General features: G+C 35.9%; 1 protein-coding gene across 1 annotated transcript; it reads right to left on the reverse strand.

Annotated features, from left to right (window-relative positions):
* Positions 1-4,445: 4,445 nt before the first annotated feature.
* LOC105746250 (olfactory receptor 5H2-like) lies at positions 4,446-5,378 on the reverse strand. Its single transcript, XM_012525669.4, has one exon. The coding sequence runs from the start codon at positions 5,373-5,375 to the stop codon at positions 4,446-4,448; it is 930 nt and encodes a 309-aa protein (XP_012381123.2). The 5' UTR covers positions 5,376-5,378.
* Positions 5,379-26,162: the final 20,784 nt, after the last annotated feature.

The raw sequence follows: 26,162 nt of genomic DNA on the forward strand, positions 1-26,162 counted from the left end.
TTCCAATATCCTAATAGGCCAGTAAATGCCTATAGCTGTTTTACAGTAATAGGTTGGGGGTAAGCTTGTACTTTATTTATTACTACATTAGGGATAAATTTTATTTTAGCCAACCAAACAACTCTCAAGAATTTGACAGATATCCAGACCCTTAGCACTTTGCTTTGTTGACTGCTCAACTCCATGTTGTCAGCTTTTCTCATAGGTTCTTGGTTGTATTTTTTAAATTTGAAAGAGAATCAGAGGTGAGCATACCATAACAGAGGATTTATGCAACCAAGTAGAGAGATCCAGCACAATCGAACCATGACAGATGATTGGCTATGAATATGCCCTTAAGAAAGCACCAAAAATTTTCTACTGGTGATTATTCATCAGCCAAAGGTGTGCTGATGCAAAATATGAGAAATTGATTGGTTTTTATAAGGGGTATTTATTTGGGGTAGAAGCTTACAGATACCAGGCAATAAAGCATAAGTTACTATCCTCACTAAAGTATATTTTCCTGTTTTGGAGCAAGATGGCTGCTGATTCCTATGAGGGTTCAGGTTGCCTGGGTCCTCTGGGCTCAGCTCCCCTGTTTTCTCCACATGGGCAGCTGTAGACTATCAGGTAAATGGTTCTGCCTCTCTCTCCCTAGGGCTTCAACTTCAGTATCAAACTCCAACATCAAAACTCCAACATTAAAAGCCCCCAACCCTGTCCTTTGCCATACCTTTTATCTCTGAGTCCCCACTCACCAAACGGTGGGGACTCAAGGCCATACTGGCAAAAGAGGTTTACATAATTACTTAATCAAGTAAACCTATGAATCCAATATAATCTAATATGCCCAAAGAAAGGATCAGTTTATAAACACAATCCAATATTTCTTTTTGGAATTCATCAATAATATCAAACTGCTACAAGGTGTCCCTCCCATGTAAAGAAAAATTGTTCTTGACTCTCTGGTGTAATATCTAAAGAGAACAAAAGCATTAGCCAAATCCACCACATAATGATATTTTCCCAAAACATTTGATATCTGATACATGAACTCAGTCACTGATGGGACCACTGCATGTAAAGGTAGAGTCACTTATTAAGTTCATGGTAATCTATCATCATGCACAATGTTCCACTAGGCTTCTGGACAGGCCACACAGGGTACTATGTGCACCCTCCAGTCCTCTGACCTCCCTAATCAGGTTCCTTGGCCCACTTGCTAATTTTCATAGTTATTGTCCTGTGCTTCTGCCCGTAAAACATCTTGTAAACAGAGACATCCCTTTAGCAGGGGCTTTTTCTCTCACAACTTTGTGTACTGCTGTTCCAGCATCAGCTCCTCCCAGAGAGCTACTAGCCCTTCATTAGGTTGATGCTTTATCTTATCTGGAGTCACACTGGCAACAATGAGGTCTGCCCATATTTGCAGTTGAGACTCTTTCAGTGGTTTCAAGGACTTGTTCCCCCAGACCTGCATTGGGCTGGTCCCCTCTCCCCCTATACAGTCCCCTCACCACGATGCTGCTCCAGAAAGGGGAGGGAAATTTTGGACTCCACAGTCCTGCTTTATCCACATATGGGGCTAAGAAGACTGCTAAGGAACCAAAAGTACTTAGTGGAGCTGTAGCCAGAATCATGTCCTTCATATGGTAGAAAAGAGTTCACTGTCTGGGCCCATGTACTTTTCCTGGAACATCATCCATCAAATTCTCATCTCATGCACAATCTGAACCAGGTCCATGTAAGTGGACCATTTACTAACGGTCTCTGGGAGCTCCCCATCATTGAGCCATATCATCTGACAGAGTCCTGGGGTGGTGTGGGGACCCAGCCTGGGGCTCATCATGAGTACTCTCAATACTATCAGTCTCCCTGAGAGCTGTCTCTTCCTCCAGCATACTCAGGCATGCCTCCAGTCCCTCCTGCTGCCCTGTAAATCTCTGAACGTGGGCTTGTGCCACCAAAATTTTCTTATGCTCTTTCCACAGCATAATCAGGAACAACCAGGGCACTTTCCCAGCCCATTCCTTCTGGGAAAGGGTTAACTTGGCTCCCAAAGATTCCAGTGCCTTCACAATAAATTCTGGAGTGGGATGAACACTATCCCAGCTCTCTGGAGGAGCCCATCACAGGAGTATCACTGCCTCTGGATACCAAGGACCTAAAGGACCACAGACCACCCCCATCATGCACAGTCTGGTCCACTGGGGCTGATATTCACTCACCATACTCAGAGGGTCCTGCCATCTATGCCAAATGTTGGTTCTTCTGCTATACTTGGGGGGGGTGGGGTTGGTGGTCAGTGTTGTTTGCAAAGAAGAAGGCACACGGAGCCACGGGGAGTTTATGCATATTGAGTTTATTCCATGTTCCTGTTCACCATTCTTTGTTCTCTCCCTGCTCCTGTTCCTTTGAGCTTCCTTTGTTTTCTCCACTCCTCTGTTTACATGGGAGCTGCTTTTATGTTACTGCTAATAAATACATAATTGGCTCTTACAGTGACATACCTATCATGTTACATATACGGATTAGCTGGTGCATGGGTCAGTCAGATCAAAATAATTCCCCCAAAACTAAGTGCAGTAATGTTGTGTCATTGCATCCCAGATGAAGCAAAAAAGTATCCAGGAGGATTAAGCCATTTAACTCTTGGGCTCTATAATCCCCTACATGATCTATCTCAAGTGAATCTATATTCCTCAATGCACTGGAATTCAATTCTAGCAGAATATTTCTCAGAATTTACTCTCCATCTGAAATCCCCTCTTTTACTTATTACTGTCCAAGTCCTATTTATTCATCTTTGTAATTTAGAAGACCAAGGGAAGGCATATTAAAGATAAGGTATTTCCTACAATATTTAAAGGTTATATAATATTTCAATAGACAGAAAATTTATGGAAGGACATTGTAGGCTGAAAGAACAGCATTAAGGTTAAAATCATGAAAGTCTGAAGCACAAGATATATTCAGACATTGGAAAATAAACCAAGGTAGCTGGGATTTGTGGACAAATCCTAAATAAGAGGACAACTTGGGAGGACAACTTCAATTTACCTTCATAAGGCTCTTTTCAGTTGTGTTTGTATGATGTTGGTATATTTATAGTGAGAGACAAATCACATCCTCCCATTTCTCATGTATGCACACTGATCTGAGAGTAGCCTCTTATAGTTTGACCCTGCTATAATTTTCTTCACTCATTTAATATTTTTATTCTGAATATATTCCCATTTTTCCTTATTTCTATGGGTGGTATATAAAGTAATAACTACATAAACAGAAATTTAACCTTTCTCAATTAAAAAGAATGAAATACACTTTGATAGCTACCAGAATTGCTGGGACATAGCATGTGTTCACCCGAACATAAGATTTCCACCACTATATAATTAATATGATATTATATGATATCATGTGATATGAGTGATATGAGTCACCAGGACAAACAGTGGTATAGAAATCAAAGTCATCCTACACAAGCCCATTTCAGTGGAACATGATTATCTCAGTACGTAATATATTTGCAAAACCACATTTAAGGAACACATAAGATTTTTAAATATTTACATTTGCTTTCTGTTTTAAATGATATGTATGACATGTTGAAATTCATTGTATATTTTTGAATAATGTGCATAAGGACTTTAAGGAGCTTATTAAGTACTAACAGCTCAGGTCATTAAAACACTGAAGCATGGTGTACAATCAATTTAATATGTTGTATTCAAGTTGCTAGAATTGTGTTGGTGATTTTTGCATCTATACTATTAAGGAATATTGATCTGCAGTTTACTTTTGATGTTTTTTCCGGCTTTGTTATCAGAGTAATGATAGGTCATAGGATGTTAGGAAATGTCCTTGGTTAAAATGGGAATAACTAGAAAAACAATTTTTTTTGTTTTTTTTTAAGATTTATTTATTTCTCTCCCCTCCCCCCCCCCAATGTCCTGGTTGTGTGTTCTCTATGTCTATTTGATGCGTCGTCTTCTTTGTCCGCTTCTGTTGTTGTCAGTGGCATGGGAATCTGTGTTTCTTTTTTTGTTGTGTCATCTTGTGTGTTCAGCTCTCCGTGAGTGCGGCCCATTCCTGAACAGGCTGCACTGTCTTTCGTGCTAGGCGGATCTCCTTACAGGGCACACTCCTTGTGTGTGGGGCTCCCCTACACGGGGGACAACCCTGTGTGGCATGGCACTCCTTGCGTGCATTGGCACTGCACATGGACCAGCTCCACACGGGTCAAGGAATCCCGGGATTTGAACTATGGACCTCCCATGTAGTAGACGGGCACCCTAACCACTGGGCCAAGTCTGCTTCCCATAACAACTTTTAAAAAAAAAATGCAATGGCAACTATAATTACAGAGAACTTCATACACTAATAATATCATTGACATCACTGGCTGCTCATTTTACAGCTATTTTTAAGAATAGAAAACACATTAATATAAGAATTTCACATTAACATTCTGCTTTTAACATTTTAACCAGTGAATCTATAACTTTTTTATTTCTTAGGCTGTAGATAAATGGATTTAACAAAGGAATTATAACAGTATAAAATAAAGAATCCATCATGTCTTGATCATCTGCTTGAGAAGATCGAGGGTGCACATACATGAAGAGAAGAGGGCCATAGTATAAAGAGACAGAAAAGAGATGGGCCCCACAAGTGGAGAATGCTTTCCTGATACCTTTTACAGACTTATTCTTTAAAACTGTAAAGAGAATAGAGGTATAAGAAACAAGAACAGTCAAAATGGTGAATACCTGAATTGAACCAGAGAAAATAAAAAGCACCAGAAAATTAATAGATGCATCACTACAGGAAATCATAAAGAGTGGTATGAGGTCACAGTAGAAGTGATGCATTATGTTGGTCTTACAAAAAGTTAATCTGAATAAAAAACACTCATGAATTAAGGCATGAAGAAAGCCACCTAAAAGTGAACAGACTGACAGCTGGATGCATAGTCTATTGGTCATAATAACTGGATAAAGTAAAGGGTGGCAAATGGCTACGTAACGATCATATGCCATTGTTGCCAGGAGAAAACATTCTGTGGTTGCACTGACTAAAAAAGAAAACAATTGTGTCATGCATTCAGACTGAGATATCATTTTACTCTTGGTTAAGAAGCTGACCAGCATCTTAGGGGTCACTGTGGATGATAGCCAAGCATCCACAAAGGCTAAACATCCAAGGAATAAGTACATGGGTGTGTGAAGGTGAGGGTCATTACAGAAGAGAACAATGAGTCCTATGTTCCCCACCATGGTGATGAGATATACCACCAAGTACAGCAGGAATAGGGAGATTTTCCACTCTGGTCGATCTGTAAATCCTGTGAGAATAAATTCTATCAGCAGTGATGCATTTTGCTTTTCCATATCCTCACTGGATTTTCCCTAAAATATGATAGAAGAAATGAATAAAGAACATGCACTATTTTATAAGATGAATATGCACTTCCAATTTTATAGGAAGAAATGGCAATGAATCCAATTACTTTACTTAAAAAAATATGTACGATTGAGTAGGTTTAGAAAAAATCCAAAAGATGTTAAATATATTCCAAATATGTACAGACACGGATGAGAGTGGGAAGAAAATCTATGTGTATGTGACATGGATGCAAAATCAAGGGAAAATAATTTTTAAGGTCTTGGATTATAAAATGAAATGATTGTCATGTGAAAGGTGTTGACCTTTATCACTCAATAACTATATACTGAATACTTTTAAGACAGGGAATGGCATCGTAAGATATTTTAAATTAATTATTCGATAGTACAGAAAACAAGCCACAATGAGCAGACATAATAGTTAGGCAGCTGTAATTATTGTCTTTCAATTCACAAAGCAGGTTACAACATCAGAATTGTCTGGAGGAAATTTTTGTGCTGAATAAAAATTGTGAGATATTATGGTAGAAATAGATTCATTAGGTCCAAACTGAGGTCCAGTAACATGCAGCTAAAGAAATGCTTCACTAGTGATTGAAATACATGTGAAGCATCCAGTCCACTGTGGTATTAAATTGGGAATGACAAGAAGATGAAGAGATAGACTTTAAAATTTCAGAATTTAGAGTCACTAAGACAGAAGGATATTTTAGATGTGAAGAAAATGATGAGTGAATGAAAGAGTAGTCACTTGATGACTGTATAGGTGTTCATTAAAAATTGAAATTGAGAACTTAGATGTATTGATGAATTTATGCAGAGAAACATCCTCTGAATAACCAGGTGAGATGTACTAGGAATATGTTTCTGTAAGAACAGAATAAAAAAAATTGACTTGGAGGCATTGGGATACTTGAAGCAATAGTTTTGGATCTATGGGAAGTAAGTAGAAAAAAGAAAAGGAGAAGAAAAGAATTTTGATGAAGTGGCATTAAAGGGTGTAGTGGACATATGTTATTCATTTGGATGGACAAGATCTTATCCCCTTTCACATTGCATGAGTCATGGTGGGAATCAGAGGCAACAATCCTCTCTAAAATTCCAAATATTACTAACTTTGCTGCTTTCCTATCCCACTTTCTTCTGCATTGAAGGGACTTGACCTAGGGTTGGCCAATAAAACTCACCTTTCCTGGATTTGGAATTTGAAGACATATGTACAGAGGCAAATGAGAATTATGGTATCAAAAGCAGGCAAAACAGTACTATAACACTCCAGAAAATGGATCCTGTATCCATGCCAGTGGCATTGGCACTATGACATGTGCCATCTGATGTTTAGCATCTGTGACTACAGACCTCACTGAGTTCATCTTAAGCTATGATTTTGAATTTGATACATTTGCTTCCTTCTGTTTGTAGAAATTTTTCCAGCTGATTCCTCTAATCTCCCCAAGTTTTCTACATTACAGTCATTTCTACCCAATCAAGCCATTTACTACTTAAATCACCAAGGCTAGACTCTGTCCCCAGAAACCAAGACCCCTGACTGGTACAAAAGAAAGAAAAAAGAAAACTAGAAAACTCTATGTAGAAGACTGGTCAGCAAAACAGGGGAAGAACTTTAAGATGTATTGTTGTAGAAGAAAGATAGTTAAGAATGATAATGAAGTTTAGTGTCAAAGGCCCAAATAAATGTCCTGTTAAGAGAAAGGTTGAGATGAAATCACTAAGTGTGTAAATTTAGAAATTATTAATGCCTTTAAGGAGAGAAATACAAATTTCCATTCAGTGATAGAGTAGGTCAGAGACAAATGAGAAGTCAGTGGGAAAACAGCAGTGCAAACAATGAGGAGAATGACAGTCCTCCATCATTGGCTATGATATGTGAAAAATAGTCTACTGCTGGTAGAAAAAAGTAAAACTGTTTTCCTGTGGAACATTTGAGAAGAGGGGAGTGGAACGAATATAGAGGGTAGTATAATAGAAAAGGAAATTTGTGTGGACCAGAAGAAAACAAAATCAGAGAGTAAGTATAATAGATGGGGAATAACAGAGACATGGATAGATAATAGTAGGAAAATAAGCCGAGGAAGAGAGAGAAACAGAAAATCAGAGAAAGGATGAAGGTGAAATAAAGGGGAAGATTTAGAAGTTTGAAGGTGAATGTGTGCCTCAACACTGATATGCATTAAATGTTCTGTCAATTCTAGGGATTTTTGGTTTTTGGTCAAAATTCAAAGCTTATTCTCCTATAGAGTTTCTGTATGAAGGAGGGATTTTGATTTAAAATATTACTTTAGAAACATTGAGCTGTTCATAAATACACTAGCTTTGAGTAAAAATATTTCATATTTAAAATCTGTAGCTTTTTTTTGCTATATAAATGATTAGAAATGACTTTCTTTAGATATACTACTCTTTTTTCTAGAAAAAAACTCTATTTTCCATTTGTTTTTTAGCAAAATAAAATTGAGATAAAGACTAAATTTCCAGAAAGTGTATATAAAAAACCTAATCCAGTCATTCTATTTCTTAATTGGATTGGTTTGAAATTGACTCCCAGGCAACGCAATATTCTTAGATTCAATTTGTGTTGTGAATATACAGTAAGTCAATGATACTGGAAAGGGAAAGTGAAGCAGACATTTTATGAATAATTCCTGATATAGATTGGTTAGCTATAGATTTATCTGAAAATATTGTCTAAAGAGGGGAAAGGAATTAAGGAATTAATATTTAAATGACTTACCTTAACAGAGTTTTCTTCAGTGAAGAAGTTTATACACAATGTTTAATTTTATCAGAATCATTAGAAAGATTTATCTATATAAGATGATTATGTCCTGAATCTTTAAATGTAATATTTAGTTGATTAATGTTCTTGTTCAACAAAACATATCTTAAAAGATCGCTAAAGTTACATTAATAATATAATAAAACCTCCACAAATGAGCAATTCAGTCTTACAGCTACTTTGTTTATCAAAATTTTAGTGTATTTAAAATAAAATATACAGATTATTCACATTAAAAATTTTTTTACCTGGTTATTTTGACATCTTTTAAACCTAATTTAAAAATTATTATAAATTTTAAAAAGTATTTTAAAATTTTAAAATGAAAGAATAATGAAAACAAAGGAAATTACTTCTCTCTTACCTATATATTGTAAGAAATTTAGAGAACCTTAAAGATGTTAGGATTATTAGAGTAGGAAAAACACAATAGTACAGGAATGACTATAATATATGTAACAATTATTTTCAGTGATTCATTTTGGAGGTTTCTTTCCCCAAACTCAGGAAAATGTTTTTATATAAGTTGGCTCTGGAAACAAATGTCAAACAATTGTAAAATTGTACATAGGAAATTCCCAAAAGAGTATTCAAGGATTCCCTTTAGGACAAATTTAAGCTGTTCAACTGGGCATTGCTGACTTCGACACCTATGCAACGTCCAGGTTTTCAACAGGGCATTACACACCTAGAAATCATAAATATTAAGTCATTGTAGACATATCTCATTGTAACAATTAAAACTGTACTTTATGCCACAATTTTCCATAAACACTGTATGTAAGCTTCAGTATATATGTAAGATTTGTTTCTTTAAGTATGTTACTTAACATGGTTAGGTATGGCTAATGGAAACATGATTTAAATTAGGCCAAATTACTTAGATTCCTTTCGTGAATCAACATCAAATAAAATAGTACCCAGATTGCCAACTGCAGTTCAAATTACTTAGCTCGACACTTTGAGCTGAAATCTGAAGGATGAGTAGGTATCAACTAGACAAATTTCAGGGAAAAGAGCAATAGGGAAAGCAAAGTCAAAAAACATCAACAATAGGTGGCCAAAATCAGTGCTTCCCAAATTTTATTGTCAATGAATGTACTAGACATCTTGTTAAAATGAAGATTCAGGTCGATTAGGTCTTAGGTAGGGCCAGAGAGTTTTCCTTTCTGACCAGATGATGCCTGTGGACACATGCCATCCACAAGGCCATGATCATTGGAAAGCCTGACTTATATGATTAACAAAAAATGATCAATGAGACTAGTATGGAAAAAGAAAGTATGTGGGAAGAGAGGGGGAGGAGAGAAAATAGTTATTTAAATTATAAAAATGTGCTATCTTACTTCAACTGCTTAATAGTTCTAACCATTTCTGATTATTGATTTCCTACTCCCGTACATACATTTTTCAAATCTCTTCATATGTTAGTTTATGAAAACCTTTATTCTTCATTCTCACTTCCACAGAAGGGCCTTACATTCCTCTCTTTAAGCAAGGAGTGTTAGAATGAACTCTTCCAGTTTCTCCAAACCTTATTTGATCTTCCCTGCAAAAAGGGAAATGCAATATCTGTTTGGAGAGATTCCTGGGTTCTTGGTATTCTCAGGAAGCAGAATAGTGTGTGTTGGTTAAGTTCCAACCTCTGGAGACAAAAGACTGAATTTGAAATACTAAGACTTTCATTTAGCCTTTCTGAGCTTCACTTTTATCATGGGTGAAATGTTGTGATTATTTTACCTGTTTCATGGAGTTATGATGTGAATTATGTCGACTGCTCATCTCACAGTATTCACTCAAATATGCTAGATTTTACTGGCTCCTTAACAAGGGGTTAGGGTGTCCAAACTTACAAATGGTGGCTCTCAGCCTAGACCGTATAGTTGAATTATCTGGATAACTAAAATGAAATACATGTATTTCATCTCCAGAGAATCTGAATTGGTTGACCTAGGGTATAGACAATTAATTTAGATTTATTCATATTCTTCACTATAGAAGGTGCTGTTATGCTTAGATAAAGACAGTAGACTCTACTTTGTACTTTAAAGTAAACAGATCTGGCACAGTGCATGCATTCCAAAAGACACTTTTCTTCTGTGCTGAAGACTGGTTCTTTTGGACAGGCCCCAATCCATATCACTTCTGCTGGCTTGTGATATATACATTGCCTCTCTGCAAACCCAGTATAACCCAGTGGCTGGATCTAAGGTTCAGAATGCTCAGGGAGTAATAGGAAGCCTGGTTTGTTTGGTTTAAATTATAAATTACATTCTCTAATCCAATGCTTCCAGGGATTTTATGCCTTGGAATAATTTGGTCTGTATAAAGAAAGTGGATGCTTATATACCCATTTGCTTATCAGTAATTGCATTCATACTTTTTTGGTTTGAACCTGGAAGGAATGTCTGCTATTAATATCCACATAAGCTAGAAATGCTTGAAGAGTAGGCTTATCAGAACAAGAAGCATAAGGGCTCAATAAATATTAGTTTTTATGGCATGAGAAATCCTTAGCTGTGCCTGTGTTTTAGGTCTAGAATGCACAGGGCTTGGGCACATTTGTGACTTGCCTTCTAGCTGTGCTTCAGAGGGGTAAGAGTTGGGCCTGGTGTGATTTTCATAGAAATGCTTAACTTCCATTTAAGGTTCAGTTCAAAATAGGCACATCTTTACTATCCAGGCATTTTAACCAAATTTCTTTCCCAGAGCAGAAGATTTTTTTTTTCTTTTGAAACTTGTGTTTTTAACTATTTAGTAAAACAGTACTGCTCTGATATGGGACTTTTGACCTTTCAATGATTGTTCTAAACAATTGTTGTTGAATTAAGATTAGCTACAACAAAACCTTTCTTTACTTGATTTAAAATTATATACAGGTACATTGTGAGAAGGAGAAAAAGTTGGATTCTTAATGGATTATTTATAGGCTCCTGAAATCAGCTACTCTACCATGAAATTCAACAGTTTGAATAGTTCATTTTAAATGCCAGGGCTGACACTGGAGTCAGTGACTCACACTGTAAATTAAATATCTGATGGATGGGGGGTATTATTCACCAGCATTTAATAAGATGCTAAGTGGCACTTCCTTGTTGCCCTGGACTTTAAGGAGTGTATTAGTTAGCCAAAGGGGAACTGATGCAAAATATTAGAAATCTGTGGGCTTTTATGAAGGGTATTTATTTGGAGTAGAAGCTTACAGTTACCAGGCCATAAAGCCTAAGTTACTTCCTTCACCAAAATCCATTGCAACATGTTGGAACAATATGGTTGCTGACCTCTACAAGTGTTCAGACTTCCTGGGTTCCTCTCTTCCTGGGGCTCATTTATCTCAGGGCTCAGCTGCTCTGTTCTCTCCACAAAACTAGCTGTGAACTCTCAGGCTAATGGCTCATCTCTCTTCCTATTCCTCTGCTGTGTCTAATGGAGACTTCTCTCCTTCCTCATGTGTCTGCTTCCCTGTATATTTACTCTCCTGGGCTCCAGCATTAAGACCCCAAACTCCCTTCTCTGAAGTCTGTATTCTTATGAGTTTCTGCCCACTGAGGGGGCAGGAATTCAATGTCCTACTGATGTGGCCCAATCAAAGCCTTAATCATTATTTAATTAAGTAAAAGTGAAACATCTGAATCCAATATAATTTAATATGCTAGAGGAACAGACCAGTTTACAAACATAATCTACTATCTATTTTTGGAATTCATAAACAATATCAAACTTCCACAAGGAGGTTTCAAAGATATAAAAAGATAGGAGATTAACAAAAAAAAAAAAAATTCTAGGGATGGCTAAACCCCTGTGAGAGGTAGCAGAAACTAGTTATACTATTCCATTTGAGATAGGTTGAAATATGTACCCCAGAAAAAAAACACATTCTTCTTCTTAATCCATTCCTGTGGGTGTCAATTCATTATAAATAGGGCCTTTTGAAGACTTTATTTTTACTTAAGGTGTGGCCCAAATGAGTGATGTTTTCATCTTTATTTTGTTCCTGGAGGCTTTATGAGAGGGAAATGCACTTGGAGGAATAGAAGCAGGAAGTTAATGGAACACAGAAGGAAAAAAAGAGGACATCACCATGTGATGGGAAAGCCAAGGAACAAATGAATTTTCATTCACCTAGAATAATACTGACCCAGGGATGTATCAAGCCTTCAGTCCTCTGAAATATTTAGACTATAGATTCCTGTTGTTAAGTCACTGCATTGTGTGCTATTTTTCATAGTAGACTAGCAAACTAAGAAATTAACTTTGCAATCATCACTTCCAGCATTGCCACCTTCCCCACCATGAAATAAGGAGATAACCGAGGAATGAATGGTTTGGAAAGGGAGATATGGCTCTCTTTTATGTAATAGACCCCATTCTAAGTGAACAATCAAAGATACCCTCTAATTATTGCATGACATCTATAGATCTGCTTGGTTTTAGACATAACTCTTCATACTCCCAACTGTTCCATTTACTGGTTGAGAAACTTTACAGGTTGAGAAACTAATTAAATAACTGCCAAAGGGGTGCTGATACAAAGTACCAGAAATCTGTTGGCTTTTATAAAGGTTATTTATTTGAGGTAAAAGCTTACAGTTACAAGGTCCTAAAGAGTCTAACTCAAGGTTTATTTCTCACCAACATCAGTTGCCACATATTAAAGGAAATTGGTTACTGACCCATTTGACTCTTCTCTGTACACTATTAGGGATAAGGCTCACCCCTCCCTGCAGTTTTAGCTGTTTGAGACTTCTCCTTTCTGTCACACAACAAAGTTTTCTCCTCTGGCATCTATGGGGCTCTCTCTTTTCCCATGTGTATTCTTGAGTGAGTACCTGTTTATATATAGGCCCATCAAGTTGGGCAGGGACTCAACCTGAGTCATGCCTTACTGATGTGGTAGAATCAAAGTCCTAATTTTAATGGGTAATTTAATCAACAGCCCCTCAATTCACAGTCAAATTATATTAGTTTGCAAACATAATCTTTCTCTTTGGGGGATTCACACAAGCTCAAACTTCCAATTCTTTCAGTCTTAATAGGATAATAATGTGGTTTTTTTTTCTAGTTTGTTAAGACTTAATTAAGAAAATAAGTGGGTAAAGTGCTTAGCATAGGGTCTGGCACAAGTTAAAAAATGAATAAATGGTAAACATTATAATCTGCATTTGAATGTAAATCCCCAGTGCTACTTCCTCTCTAAGTTCTTTTCTCTAAGATCTGGAACAAGACAAAGATGCCACCTGTCACCACTGTTATTCAACATTGTACTGGGAGTTCTAACCAGAGCATTTACGCAAGAAAATGAAATAAAATGTATTCAAATTGGAAAGGAAGAAGTAAAATTTTCTTTTTTTGCATATTATCACATCCTATAGACAGAATGAGCCCCCAAATCAACAAAGCTACTGTAGTTCGTAACCAATTCAGCAAAGTGGCAGGAAACAAGATAAACATGCAAAAATAAAGTGCTTTTAGTAATGAGCAATGTGAGGAGGGAATCAGAATTCAAAAAAAATCATTTACATTAGTAAAGAATCAAATATGTAGGTATAAATTTAACTAAGATTGTAAAAGGCTGATATGTGGAAAACAAAACTTTCCTGAAAGGAATCAAAGAAAATCTAAAGAAATCAGAGGAGCTTCTATGCTCATGGATTGGAAGACCAAATACTATTTAGATGCTGATTCTACCCAAAATGATTTAAAAATTCAACACAATCCAAATCAAAATTCCAGAGCAGAATTTGCAGAAATGGAAAGTCAAACATTAAATTTAATTGTAAGGATAAGAATCCCAAGTAGTCAAAGCCATTTTGAAAAAGAACACAGTTGGAGGACTCATAGTTCCTCACTTTACACGTATTACAAAGTTAGAGTGGTTAAAAGAGAATAATACTAGCACAAGGGTAGACATATAGACCAATGGAATCAAAATGAAAGTTCAGAAATAAACCCTCAATTCTATGGCCAATGAACTTTTGACAATGCCACAGTGTCCACTCAATTTGGGCAAGACATAGTCTCTTCACCAAATGAATGTGCGAGAACTGGATTTCTATGCATTAAAAAAAAAGGATTAGGGTCCCTATCTCACCCATATAAGAAAAATTGACTCAACATGGATCAAAGAACTAAATAAAAGAACTAGAACTTCAAAATGCATCAAGAAAATGTAGGGAAACAGCTACAGAATCTTGTTAGGCCAAGGTTCTTAGGGTTTACACCCAAAGCACAAGCAAGAAAAGAAAAAATAGATAACTGGCACATCTCAAAATTAAAAGCTTCTGAGCATCAAAGGACTTTAATATGAAAGTGAAAAGACAGCCCACTTATTGGGATAAAATATTTGGAAATAATATATCTAATAGGGATTAACATCTGTAAAATATATAGAAATCCTACTAATCAACAACTAAAAAGCAAATCACCCAACTAAAAGGTGGGCAAAGGAACTTTCAGGAAGATGGTGTGCAAATAGGTAGGCAGGGCTCAACTGTCTCACAAAAACAACAAATGGAGGGCAAGAAGCTACTCAATGGAGTTATTTTGGGGATCGGCAGACCAGGAGGTTGCTGTGCGTTATCGAGGAGGGAGAAAGACAGAGAGACAAAGAGGCCAAATGAAAACCAGGAGTTATTCTTCCCTGTGGCCAAGAATGGCACATATATCCCACCATCCAGTAGAATAGCCTTAGTAAAACCCCTGGCCCAGTGCAACCAACTGAGTGGGGAAAAAACATTCTCCTTCCTGGGAGGAGGAAGGGTTTGGTGGAGGATGGAGCATGGCTTCTCCTCAGTGGGTTTGGTCAGCTGAGCCCTTTTGAATCTCAAAACAGACCACTACCATCACTGAAGTCACCCCAGAGAATAGGGAGGGGGGATCATATCAGGCAGGCTATCACACCTAAACACACTATGAAAAAGAGGAACTTGGACAGTTGTCAGTAAGAGTGTAGACAGAGACAGGCTCCTAACCAGACCAGGAGATAAGGAAGCCAGGAGAGATAGGCAGCAAATGTTACAAACCTAAATTTCCTGAGAGTGAGTGGGAAAGGTGAGAAAAACTCTAAGAAACTGACCTAATCTGTAGAATGACTGTAGCTTAGTGTAGGAATTCCTGACTTACATATACTAGGTCCTGCCTTGATTCTCAGTAGCTCTTAAGAGAAGGGATCCAGACAGTGATACAATGGTTTGCTGGGCAACCTGCTGGCACCTTATATCAGGGATCTTATGACCAAGATTTCCTTTTAATTTTAGTTTTTTGACCTGTTAATTTTTATTTTAATATTTTTTTCCAATTTTTATTCTTTATTTTATTCACTAAAACTGGGTACCTCCCTGTGGAGGGCAGGCTGCAGGGTGATTGTTTGATGAGTACTGGCAGCTTTGGACAGTTCCTAGGGGCCTAAGAGGGAAGTTTGTTTTTCCTGGGTTGTTTTGTTTTGTTATGTTATGTTTATTTGCTTTTTTTCTCTTTCTTTGTTTACTTTTTTTTACATGTCCATATATGTTTCTCCTTAGTTTCTTTTATTTCTTTCCATTCTTCATTTTTCCTGCTTCCATTGCTTTTCTTTATTACACCATTTCTTATTTGGTCTTGATTTTTGCATATTTACTTCTTCTCTTCCCTTCTTTTTGTCTTTTATTCTATTTCACTCTTGTTTCATTTTCTACGGCCTTAATATATTTTCAAGAGAACACAGACAAATACAAGGATATAGAATAAATGGAACCAAGTCAGAAAGGAAGCCTAACACAAAACAAAGCAATATAAAAGCCTAGAGTAGGAAGAGAAGCTAACTATCTCAATAACGCCATCAAGAAGCAGATGCCTAGACACCAACAAAAAAGTTACAAGCCATAACAAAAAGCAGGAAGACATGACCCTGTCTAATGAACAAACTAAAAAACAGGAGGAAATGCAGAATGTGGAGATAATCAAGGATGTCCAAACAAATATCATGAAGTGAAGGAATAGATAAAGGCTATTAAGAAGACAGGGAGAACATACTGAAGGAATCTTAAACATATATAGAAAGACAAAGGATCTGAAGGTGATGAATGGACCAATGCAAAATATGAAAAATACATCGGAAGCACATAACAGCAGATTTGAACAGGCAGTGGAAAGAATTAGTGACAAAGAAGATAGTACATATGAAATCAAACAGATAATAGAACAGATAGATTTTAAAAAGATAGAAAAAATTCAGCAGAGATTCAGGAAATTGAAAGAAACAGGAAATGCATAAACATATTCATTATAGGCATCCCAGAGGGAGAAGATACTGGAAAGGTATCAGAAGTTACAAAAAAATGGCTGAAAATTTCCCAACTCTTTTGAGGGACATGGATGTATATGTCTAAGAAATGCAGCACACTGCATGCAGTATAAATTCTAACAGTCCTACCTGGAGATATATACTTATAAAATTGTCAGACATGCAAGACAAAGAGAGAACACTGAAAAGAGCAAGAGAAAAGAAATTCATCACCTACAAGGAAAACTCAGTAGGAATAAGTGTTGATTATTCATCTGAAACCATTGAAACTGAAAAGAGCAAGAGAAAAGAAATTCATCACCTACAAGGAAAACTCAGTAAGAATAAGTGTTGATTATTCATCTGAAACCATTGAAGTAAGAAAGCAGTAGTATGACATTAAGGTGCTAAAATAAGAAAACCATCATCTCAGAATTCTGTACCCAGCAAAGTTGGTGTTCAAATATAAGGGGGAATTCAAAATATTCACAGACAAACAGAAATTAAGAGAGCTTATCAACAAGAAACTTGTCCTTCAAGAAATACTAAAGGGAGTCCTATAGGTTGAAAGAGAAAAGCAAAACAAAACAGGAGACATGGGATTGGAAGAGAGTATAGAAAAGAAGATTATTAGTAACAATAACTAAAAATATATAAACTTAAAGAAATTATGGATAATGTAAGTATTGCCTTGACAATAAAAATATTGACTGTTAATTGATTAAATTCTCCAACCAAAAGACACATATTGGAAGAATCTATAAGGAAATATGACTCATCTTTATGCTGTCTACAAACTCACCTTAGACCCAAAGAGGCAAGGGGGTTGCAAGTGAATGGTTGGAAAAAGATGTTCCATGCAAATCATAACCAAATAAAAGGGCCGGAGTACCTACACTAATTTCAGAAAATAGACTTTAAATGCAAAATTATTGCATGACAAAGAAAGATACCATATGTTAATAAAAGGAGTAATTTATCAAGGAGAAAGAACAAACATAAATACACACGCACAGAACCAGGGTGCCCAAAAACACATGAGGCAAACATTGGTAAAACTAATTGGAGAAAAAGATGCATCTATAATTGTAATGGGGGACTTAATCCACCATTATCACCAATAGACAGAGCATTGTGATAGCGGATCAAAAAAGAAATAGACACCTTGATTAACACATTAGATGATCTAGACCTAATAGACATATACAGAACATTGCACCCAAATACAGCCAAATACAGCAGGATATACATGCTTCTTGATTGCACATGCATCGTTCTCCAGGATAGACCACAAAGTAGGTCACAGAATAACTCTCAACAAATGCAGAAAGATTGAAATTAAACAAAGAATTTATCTGATCATAGGAATGAAGGTGGAAATCAATAAGGGGCATAGAACAAGAATAGGCACAAAGATAAGGAAGTTAAACAACGAACTCTTAGAAAACCAGTGGGTCAAGGAGGAAACTGCAAAAGAAATAAGTAACTACCTGGAAACAAATGAAAATGAGAACACAATATATCAAAACCTATGAGATGCAGCAAAAGCCACCAAGAGAAAAATCCATAGCCATAAATGCCTGTATTAAAAAAGAAAGAGCTAAAATCATAGACCTAACTGGACACCTGGAAGAACTGGATAAAGAAGAATAAACTAATCCAAAGTGAGCAGAAAGAAGGAAATAACAAAGATTAGATATAAACGAAATTAAATTGAGAATTAAAAAAAAACTAGAAAAATTAAAACCAAAAGGTGTTCTTTGAGAAGATTAATAAAATTGAAAAACCCTTATCTAGGTTAACAGAGAATAAAAAGAAGAATCTGAAAATACATAAACTAAAATTTGAGGAATGGGATAACTCCACTAACCCCACAGGAATAGCAAGAATCATAAGAGGATACTTTGAAAAATGTATGCCAATAAGAAGGAAAACATAGATGAAATGGACAAATTTCTAGAAACACACAAGCAGCATGTATTGATGAAAGAAGAAATTGATGAACTCAAAAGACCAACCAAAAATAAACAAGATGGAATTAGTCATCAAAAATCTCACAACTAAGAAAAGCCCAGGACCAGGTGGCTTCACAAGTAAATTTTACCAATCATTCTAGAAAGAACTAACATCATTCCTGCTTGAACTCTTAAAAAAAAAAGTGGAAAGGTCATTACCTAACTATTCTATACTGCCATCATTACCCTAATATGAAAGCTACATAAAGATATCATAAGAAGAGAAAACTACAGGCCAATGTTTATAATGAACCTGGAGGCTAAAATACTCAACAAAATACTTGCTAATCATATTAAACAACATATCAAATGAATTATACTCCATAACTAAGTAGGTTTTATCCTGGGTATTCAAGAATACTTCATCATAAGAAAATCAATTACCACATAGAGAGGTCAAGAGAAAAAAAATCACATGATCTTTTCTATAGATGCAGAAAAAGCATTTGAAAACATACAACATCTTTTCTGGATAAAAACTCTTCAAAAGACAAAAATAGAAGAAGACTTCTTCAGCATAATAATGGCTATATAAGAAACCACATTGGTAACATCATATTCAATGGTGAAATGTTAGACTTTCTCTCTAAGAACTGGACCAGGACAACGATGTCAACATCAATGGTCTTATTTAACAGTGTTTTAGAAGTACTTGCTCAAGTACTTACATAAGAAAAAGAAATAAAAAAGAATCCAAATTGGAAAGGAATAAATAAAAATTTCACTTCTATAAATGGTATGATTCTATACATAGAAAAACTTGAGAAATCTACAACAAAACTTCTAAAGCTGTCAAGTTCAGAGAAGTGACAGCATATAAGATTAGCAGGCAAAAATCAGTAACATTTCTGTATACCAATAATAAGCAATCTGAGCAAAAATGAGCCATTGCAAATTTGCATTTGCAATAGCAGCTAAAAGAATCAAATACCTAGGAAGAAATTTAACTAAAGGTGTAAAGGACTTATATTCAGGAAACTACACAACATTATTAAAGGAATTAAAATAAGACCTAAACAAATGGAACAATACTACATGTTCATGGATTGGAAGTTTAACATCATTAAAGATGTCTATTCTACCAAAATTGATTTACTGATTTAACACAATCCCAATAAAAGTTGCAAAATCATTTTCAATTAGAAAAATTCATTATGAAAATTATTTGGAAGAGGAAGGGGGCCTGAATAGGCAAAATATTATTAATATATATCTTGAAAATTAGAAATGAAATTGGAGAAATCATGCTACCTTACTTGGAAACACATTACAAAACTACACTGGTCAAAACTATGTGGGACTAGTAAAAGGATAGACATACTGACCAAGGGAACCGAATTAAGAGTTCTGATATAGATCCTCACTTGTGTGGTCAACTCATAATCAACAAAGCAACAATTCACAATCAGCATAACAGAATTGTCTCTCAATAAATGGAGTTTGGAGACCTGGATATCCATATACAAAAGAATGATTGAGGATCACCATCTCATGCCCTATATGAATTTAACTCAAGATGGATCAAAGACTTTTAACAATAAGAGCCAAGACCATAAAGCTCCTAGGAGGTAATGAAGTGAAACATCTGCAAGATCTTGTTGTTGGAAATGGTTTCATAATCTTTATAAATAAAGTATGAGGAAGAAAAGATAAAATAGATAAATAGGACCATCTCAAAATTAAAAACGTTTGTACTTCAAACAAGTTTCTCAAGAAAGTAAAAAGACAACCTACTCAATGGGAAAAAATGTTTTGTAATCATCTATCTGAAAATGGCCTAATATCAAACATACATAAAGAAATCAGACATAGCAAAAATAAAAAGACTAGCAACCCATTTAAAAAATGGGGAAGAGATTTGAACAGATATTTCTCCAATGAAGAAATACAAATGGCTAAAAAGCACATGAAATGGTGCTAAACATCACTAGCTATTAGGGAAATGCAAGTCAAAACTACAATGAGATATCTTCTTAAACCAATTAGACTGGCAGCTATTAAAAAATCAGAGGACTACAAGTGTTGGAGAGGATGTGGAAGAATGGGAACACTTATCAACTGCTGGTGGGAATGTAGAATGGTGCAGCCATTGTGGAGGACTGTTGATGGTTTCTCAGGAAGCTAATTATAGAACTGCCATATGATCCAGGAATCCCACTTCTGGATATATACCCAGAATTGAAAGTAGGAACATGAACAGATAAACGCACACCAATATTCGTAGTGGCACATTCACTATTGCCAAAAATTGTAAGCAATCCAAATGTCTATCAACAGACTAATTGAAGCAAATTGTGTTCTATACATACAATTGATTATTACTCGTCTGTAAGAAGGAATGCAGTACTAACAAACAGGACAACATGGATGGATATTGATGACCTTATGTTGAGTGAAGTAATCCAGTCACTAAAGGGCAAATACACATGACCTCACTGGTATGATTTAGACAAATTGAGTATACTCACAGAACTAGAATCTGGAAGACAGGTTTCAAGGAAACAGGTTGTAGAGAGTGGTGAGCCAATGCTCAATATGGGGAAAATCTATGATAAGTTGGAAGAGTGTGGTTAGGCAGTGGAAGGAGGTGATATTGGTGCAGTGATGCAATTGGGTTTGATGGTGCTGAAGTATGGGGGCAGTAAAGTGGAAAATTGGGTTGGACTATCCTTAAAACTGGGTGGATGACTGGTAGTGAACTCTGGGATTTGTAATTCAACGGTTAAATCCACAATGGTTGGAATATTTTTTTGGCAAAAATGGCAGAGGAGGTATCTTGTACAGGGCATCAAGGGTGGGGGGGGATATGGGAAAAGGTGCATCTGTGACATGCTTCTTTGGAATATGAATGTGTTTGTCTTGCCATAGTGTGTTATCACAATGGGTGGAGACTCACACAATGAACAAGAAAATATTAAACTCTCATCATTGGGAGTTATGCTATGTTCTCATTTAGAGGGATAGAAATCTCTCAAGAACATAAGCAGTGCCTAATAAAAGAAAACAGACCAATATATCAAGCCCTCAATATTATTGCATGTAACTATGAACCTTATTCTTCAAAAATGTAAACTTAAGTGGTTACCATAGGTTCCTAGGAGAGGGAAAAGTATAGGATAGATGAAAATGGACACTTTTGGGGCATTGGAATTATTCTGTATAAAATCGCAATGCTAAGATACAGGCCTTTACATATTTTGTCAGAATCTATAGAAATGTTCTATACAAAATGAAAACCATAATGTAAACCATTGATCATGGTTAGTAGTATTTGTCATCAATTGTAATAAATTTATCATACACATTTAAAATGTTATTAACAAGGGAGAATAGGAGAAATAGTGGAAGTTGGGTATATGGGAATGAAATATTTTTCATGTGAATTTTCTTTAAACTAAATTTTCTTTGAAGATAAAGCCAAAAAACATGAAAAGACACTGGGGGAACATCAGAAGAAATTGTCACTGTTTTATAAAAGATAACAAATCTTACACTGATTAAGGTCAATGATAAATTTATTTTTTTGTTACTTTTTTTACTTTTACTTTTTATTTTATTCATTATTTATTATTTCATTTTCATTCTTTCTTTGTTTTGGGGGATGTTTTGGTTTGCAAAAGGGTCACAACTATGGCAGGAGAGGATCACTGGTGCAGAGTCACTGATGGGGATATATGTGGGTATGGGTACACCTGGGGCATGACTCTGTCACATATGAATATGTTCAAGGGGGTCATGGGGCGTTGTCTCAGTATGTGGAGACCCATGCAATAACCAAAAGAATATTGAATTACCATACTGGGAATTCCTGCTATATTCTCTAATAGAGTGGCAAGAATTCCCCAAAAACATGGACAGTGCTTAGCAAAGGAGGATAGACCATTATACCAGTCCCTTGATATTGATGGTTATACTTATGAACCTTGTTCTTGTGAAATTGAAACTAAACTAGTATTATATATTGCCTAAAAGTTACCTCCTGAAAGCCTCCTAGTATCGCAAAAGTGGCCTCTCTCTCAAAGTCAAACTCAATATATAAACACACTTCCTTCCCCCTGGTGTGGGGCATGACTCCTGGGGATGAGCATTTCTGGTACCAAGGGATTATTACCAAGCACCAACTCATGATGCACTTGGAAAAAGTCCTTGACAAAAAGGGGGAAATGTTAAAGACAAATGAATTTTTATGTCTAAGATATTTCAAAATGAGTTGAGAGGCCATTTCATTGGTTATGCTTATGCACATCTCAGCAGGATCTCATCGACTGCCACAGTAAACAGTGCCTTAAACAGTCGGGTTCCTGGTATATCTAGAGATATCTACATACTATAGGTAGGGTGAGAGTCTCTGAATTATGCACCCTGTCATTGGGTCTTACTTTGGAGTATATGCTCTCCAATGTAACAGAGTTAGACTCATTTATAATTTCCCTACACATAGTTCTTCTGCCTCCTTTCCTTCAACCTATTATTAGCACTATGCTCATTAAATATGTGTCCCAGAGACTTAAATCTTCTGTCTGTTTATGTGCTGGTTGAGCCCTGAATCTTTTTTTGTTTTTTAAGATTTATTTTTTATGTATTTCTCTCCCCTTCCCCATCCCCCAATTGTCTGCTCTCTGTGTCCTTTTATTGTGTGTTCTTCTGAGTCCACTTGTACTCTTGTCAGTGGCACCCAGAATCCATGTCTATTTTTCTTGCGTCATCATTCTTTATCAGCTCTCCATGTGTGGGGTGACATTCCTGGGCAGGCTGCATGTTTTTTTTTCATGGGGCAGCTCTCCTTATGGGGTGCAATCCTTATGCATGGGATTCCCCTACACAGAGGACACCACTGCATGGCATGGCACCCCTTGTGCACATCAGCACTGTGCATGGGCCAGCTCATCACATGGGTCAGGAGGCCCTGGGTTTGAACCATGGATCTCCCATGTAGTAGGTGGACGCCCTATCCATTGGGCCAAATCTGCTTCCCGAACCTTGAATCTTAACAGAGTTGCAACACCTACTCGCCAGTTAATTGGACTCTCCCAGGACAACTAAAAAAAGGATGATGGTGGACAATACCTGTCCCTATAAATAGAGAGTATCTAGAACTGCAAGCAAGACAGTTCTATCCACTGCCCCATGGGATCTGAGCCCCTTCTCATTCAGGAATAGAGTGGGAATCACTATTCCAAAATCAACAAATTGAAGAATGAACAAACATGGGGGAAATGCAAATATGGACTATTATTTTTCTAACAATGGAAAGACCTGTATTGTTGATATAATAAGAGTGGCCAGCAGAGTTTCTGAGGTGAAGGAAAGGGAAGAATAGGTGGAATACAGGGTACTCTGGGGACATTGGAATTGTCATGCTTGACATTGCAATGATGGATACAGACCATTATACTGTCAAAACCAATAAAATGGTATGGTGCAAAGTGTAAACTATAATATCAACTAAAGACCATGGTTAGTAACCACACTTCAGTATGTGCTCATCAATTGTAACAAATATACCACACTAATGAAAAGTGTTGTTAATGGGAAAAAGTATGGGAGAAGTAGGGGGTGGAATATTTTTCATGTAACATTTATGTAATCTAAAGCTTCTTTAAAAAAAAATAAGGCAAAAACTTGAATAGTTATTTTTCCAAAGAGGATATAAAATGTCTAAAAAGTACATGAAAAGAGGGTCAACATCATTTGTTATTAGGGAAATGCAACTCAAAAGTACAATAGGATACCATTTCACATGCACTATAATGGATACTGAAAATTACAAGTGCTGGAGAGGATGTAGAGCGTTAGAAACACTCATTCACTGTTGGTGGGAATGTAAAATGGGACAATCACAGTGGAAGACAGTTTGGCAGTTCATCAGAAAGCTAAGTATAGAATTACCATATAAAGCAGAGCCCACTACTATGTATATATCTGAAATATTGAAAGCAAGGGCATGAACAGATATTTGCACATAAATGTAGACAGGGCTGTTTTTCACAATTGCCAAAAGATGTAAGCACCCAGTATCTGACAACTAATAAATGAATTAAAAATGATTTATATATATATATATATATATATCTCCAATGTAATTTATATATGTAATTAATAGGCATCATTGAAAAGGAATGAGGTCCCTATTCTTGTGGCAATATGCATAAACCTTGCAGACTTTATGGTGAGTGAAATGAGCTAAGCACAAAGGTGAAGATATTGTATGATCTTACTGATGTGAAATAATCAGAATAAGCAAACTCTTAGAGACAAAATCTACAATGTAGGTTCCCAGGGTCTGGTTTTGGAGTAGGAGTTAAAGCTTCATTTCTACAGAATTTCTATTTGGTTTGATTATAAAGCTTTGGTAATGGATGGTGGTGATGCTAGCACAACACTGTTAATATTATCAACAGCAATGAATTATATATATGAATATGGTTAAAGGGGAAATTTTACTTCATATACATACATACATACATATATATATATGTATATGTCTAGAGGAAAAATTAAAAGGAAAATCATAGACCTGTACAACAAAGAGAACCTTATTGTAAGCAATTGACTGTGGTTAATAGCACAAATATAAAAATTGTTTTCTATGAATTATGACAAATATATCCCAATAATGCAAGCTTAGTATTAATATTATGGTGATATATGGGAACCCTGCATTTTATATATTTTGTACACATTTCAGTAAATCTAAAACTTCTCTAACAAAAAATTACTAATTAAAAATGTCAAAAATGCTATAAGCATAAAAGCAAACTTGATCAAAGGCTATAATCTTCCTTATTACTTGCAATAAGTGAAATTGTTTTCAATATCTTACCAACAATACTGAGTGAATTTTCTGGCACTTTGTTGTGCCATTCAAATATTTTTGAATGATGAGAAAATATTACTTGATAATTCTCTGCTCAAGAAGTCTTAATGATCACTTACTACATTTCAACAAATCCATTTTCCTTAATTTGGTATTCCATATAATCCATCAAATTTTACCTGTCACTGTTCTTTCTCCCTCCTATCTCAGGTCACTTGACCATATACAACACTTGACTTTTCCAGTTGTTTCAGTCTTCACTCAGTGAACTTGTTTAGAATGTTTGCCATCCTCTAAAACACCTTTTTCTCATACCTTCTACTCCAATTCTACTCATCAAAGAGCAAAAATATGACCTCTTTTCTGAGTGTTTACTTAAGTCTTTTGGATCAAACTCATTTTCCCTCTTCCTTATCTACTTGGATAAATATGCCTTAATAAAACATTTACCACTTGTCCTGATTTGACTTGTATATCCCTAGAATTGTATATATCTTCAATAACTAATCTACAGTTTGGATAATCTCATACATCTTTTGTGCTCATTGCTGCAAGCTGAGCTCAATACTTACTTCATTGTTTACCTCAATACTTACTTCATTGTTTACCAAAATTTCAGTTCAGTTCATTCTTTATCAAATACTTACAAATACATAAGGTGCATTAGACAAGATGCTGGATTTCTGGGGCAAAAGATGTGAGCAACATGGAAGTGTAATTTTCTTACATTTTGGAAATGACTCATGAAAAGGAGTTTATAATCCTGTCAGGAGAAAGAAACTTTATGAAAGAGAATGCAATTCAATTTTGATAAGTATGTAAAAGAAGTGTAAACCTTTTGGGAACATTGTAGTGACAAGAAGTAAAAATGAATGATTTCACA

The sequence above is a fragment of the Dasypus novemcinctus genome, chromosome 4 (genome assembly GCF_030445035.2).
Source record: "Dasypus novemcinctus isolate mDasNov1 chromosome 4, mDasNov1.1.hap2, whole genome shotgun sequence".
Lineage (NCBI taxonomy): Eukaryota > Metazoa > Chordata > Mammalia > Cingulata > Dasypodidae > Dasypus > Dasypus novemcinctus.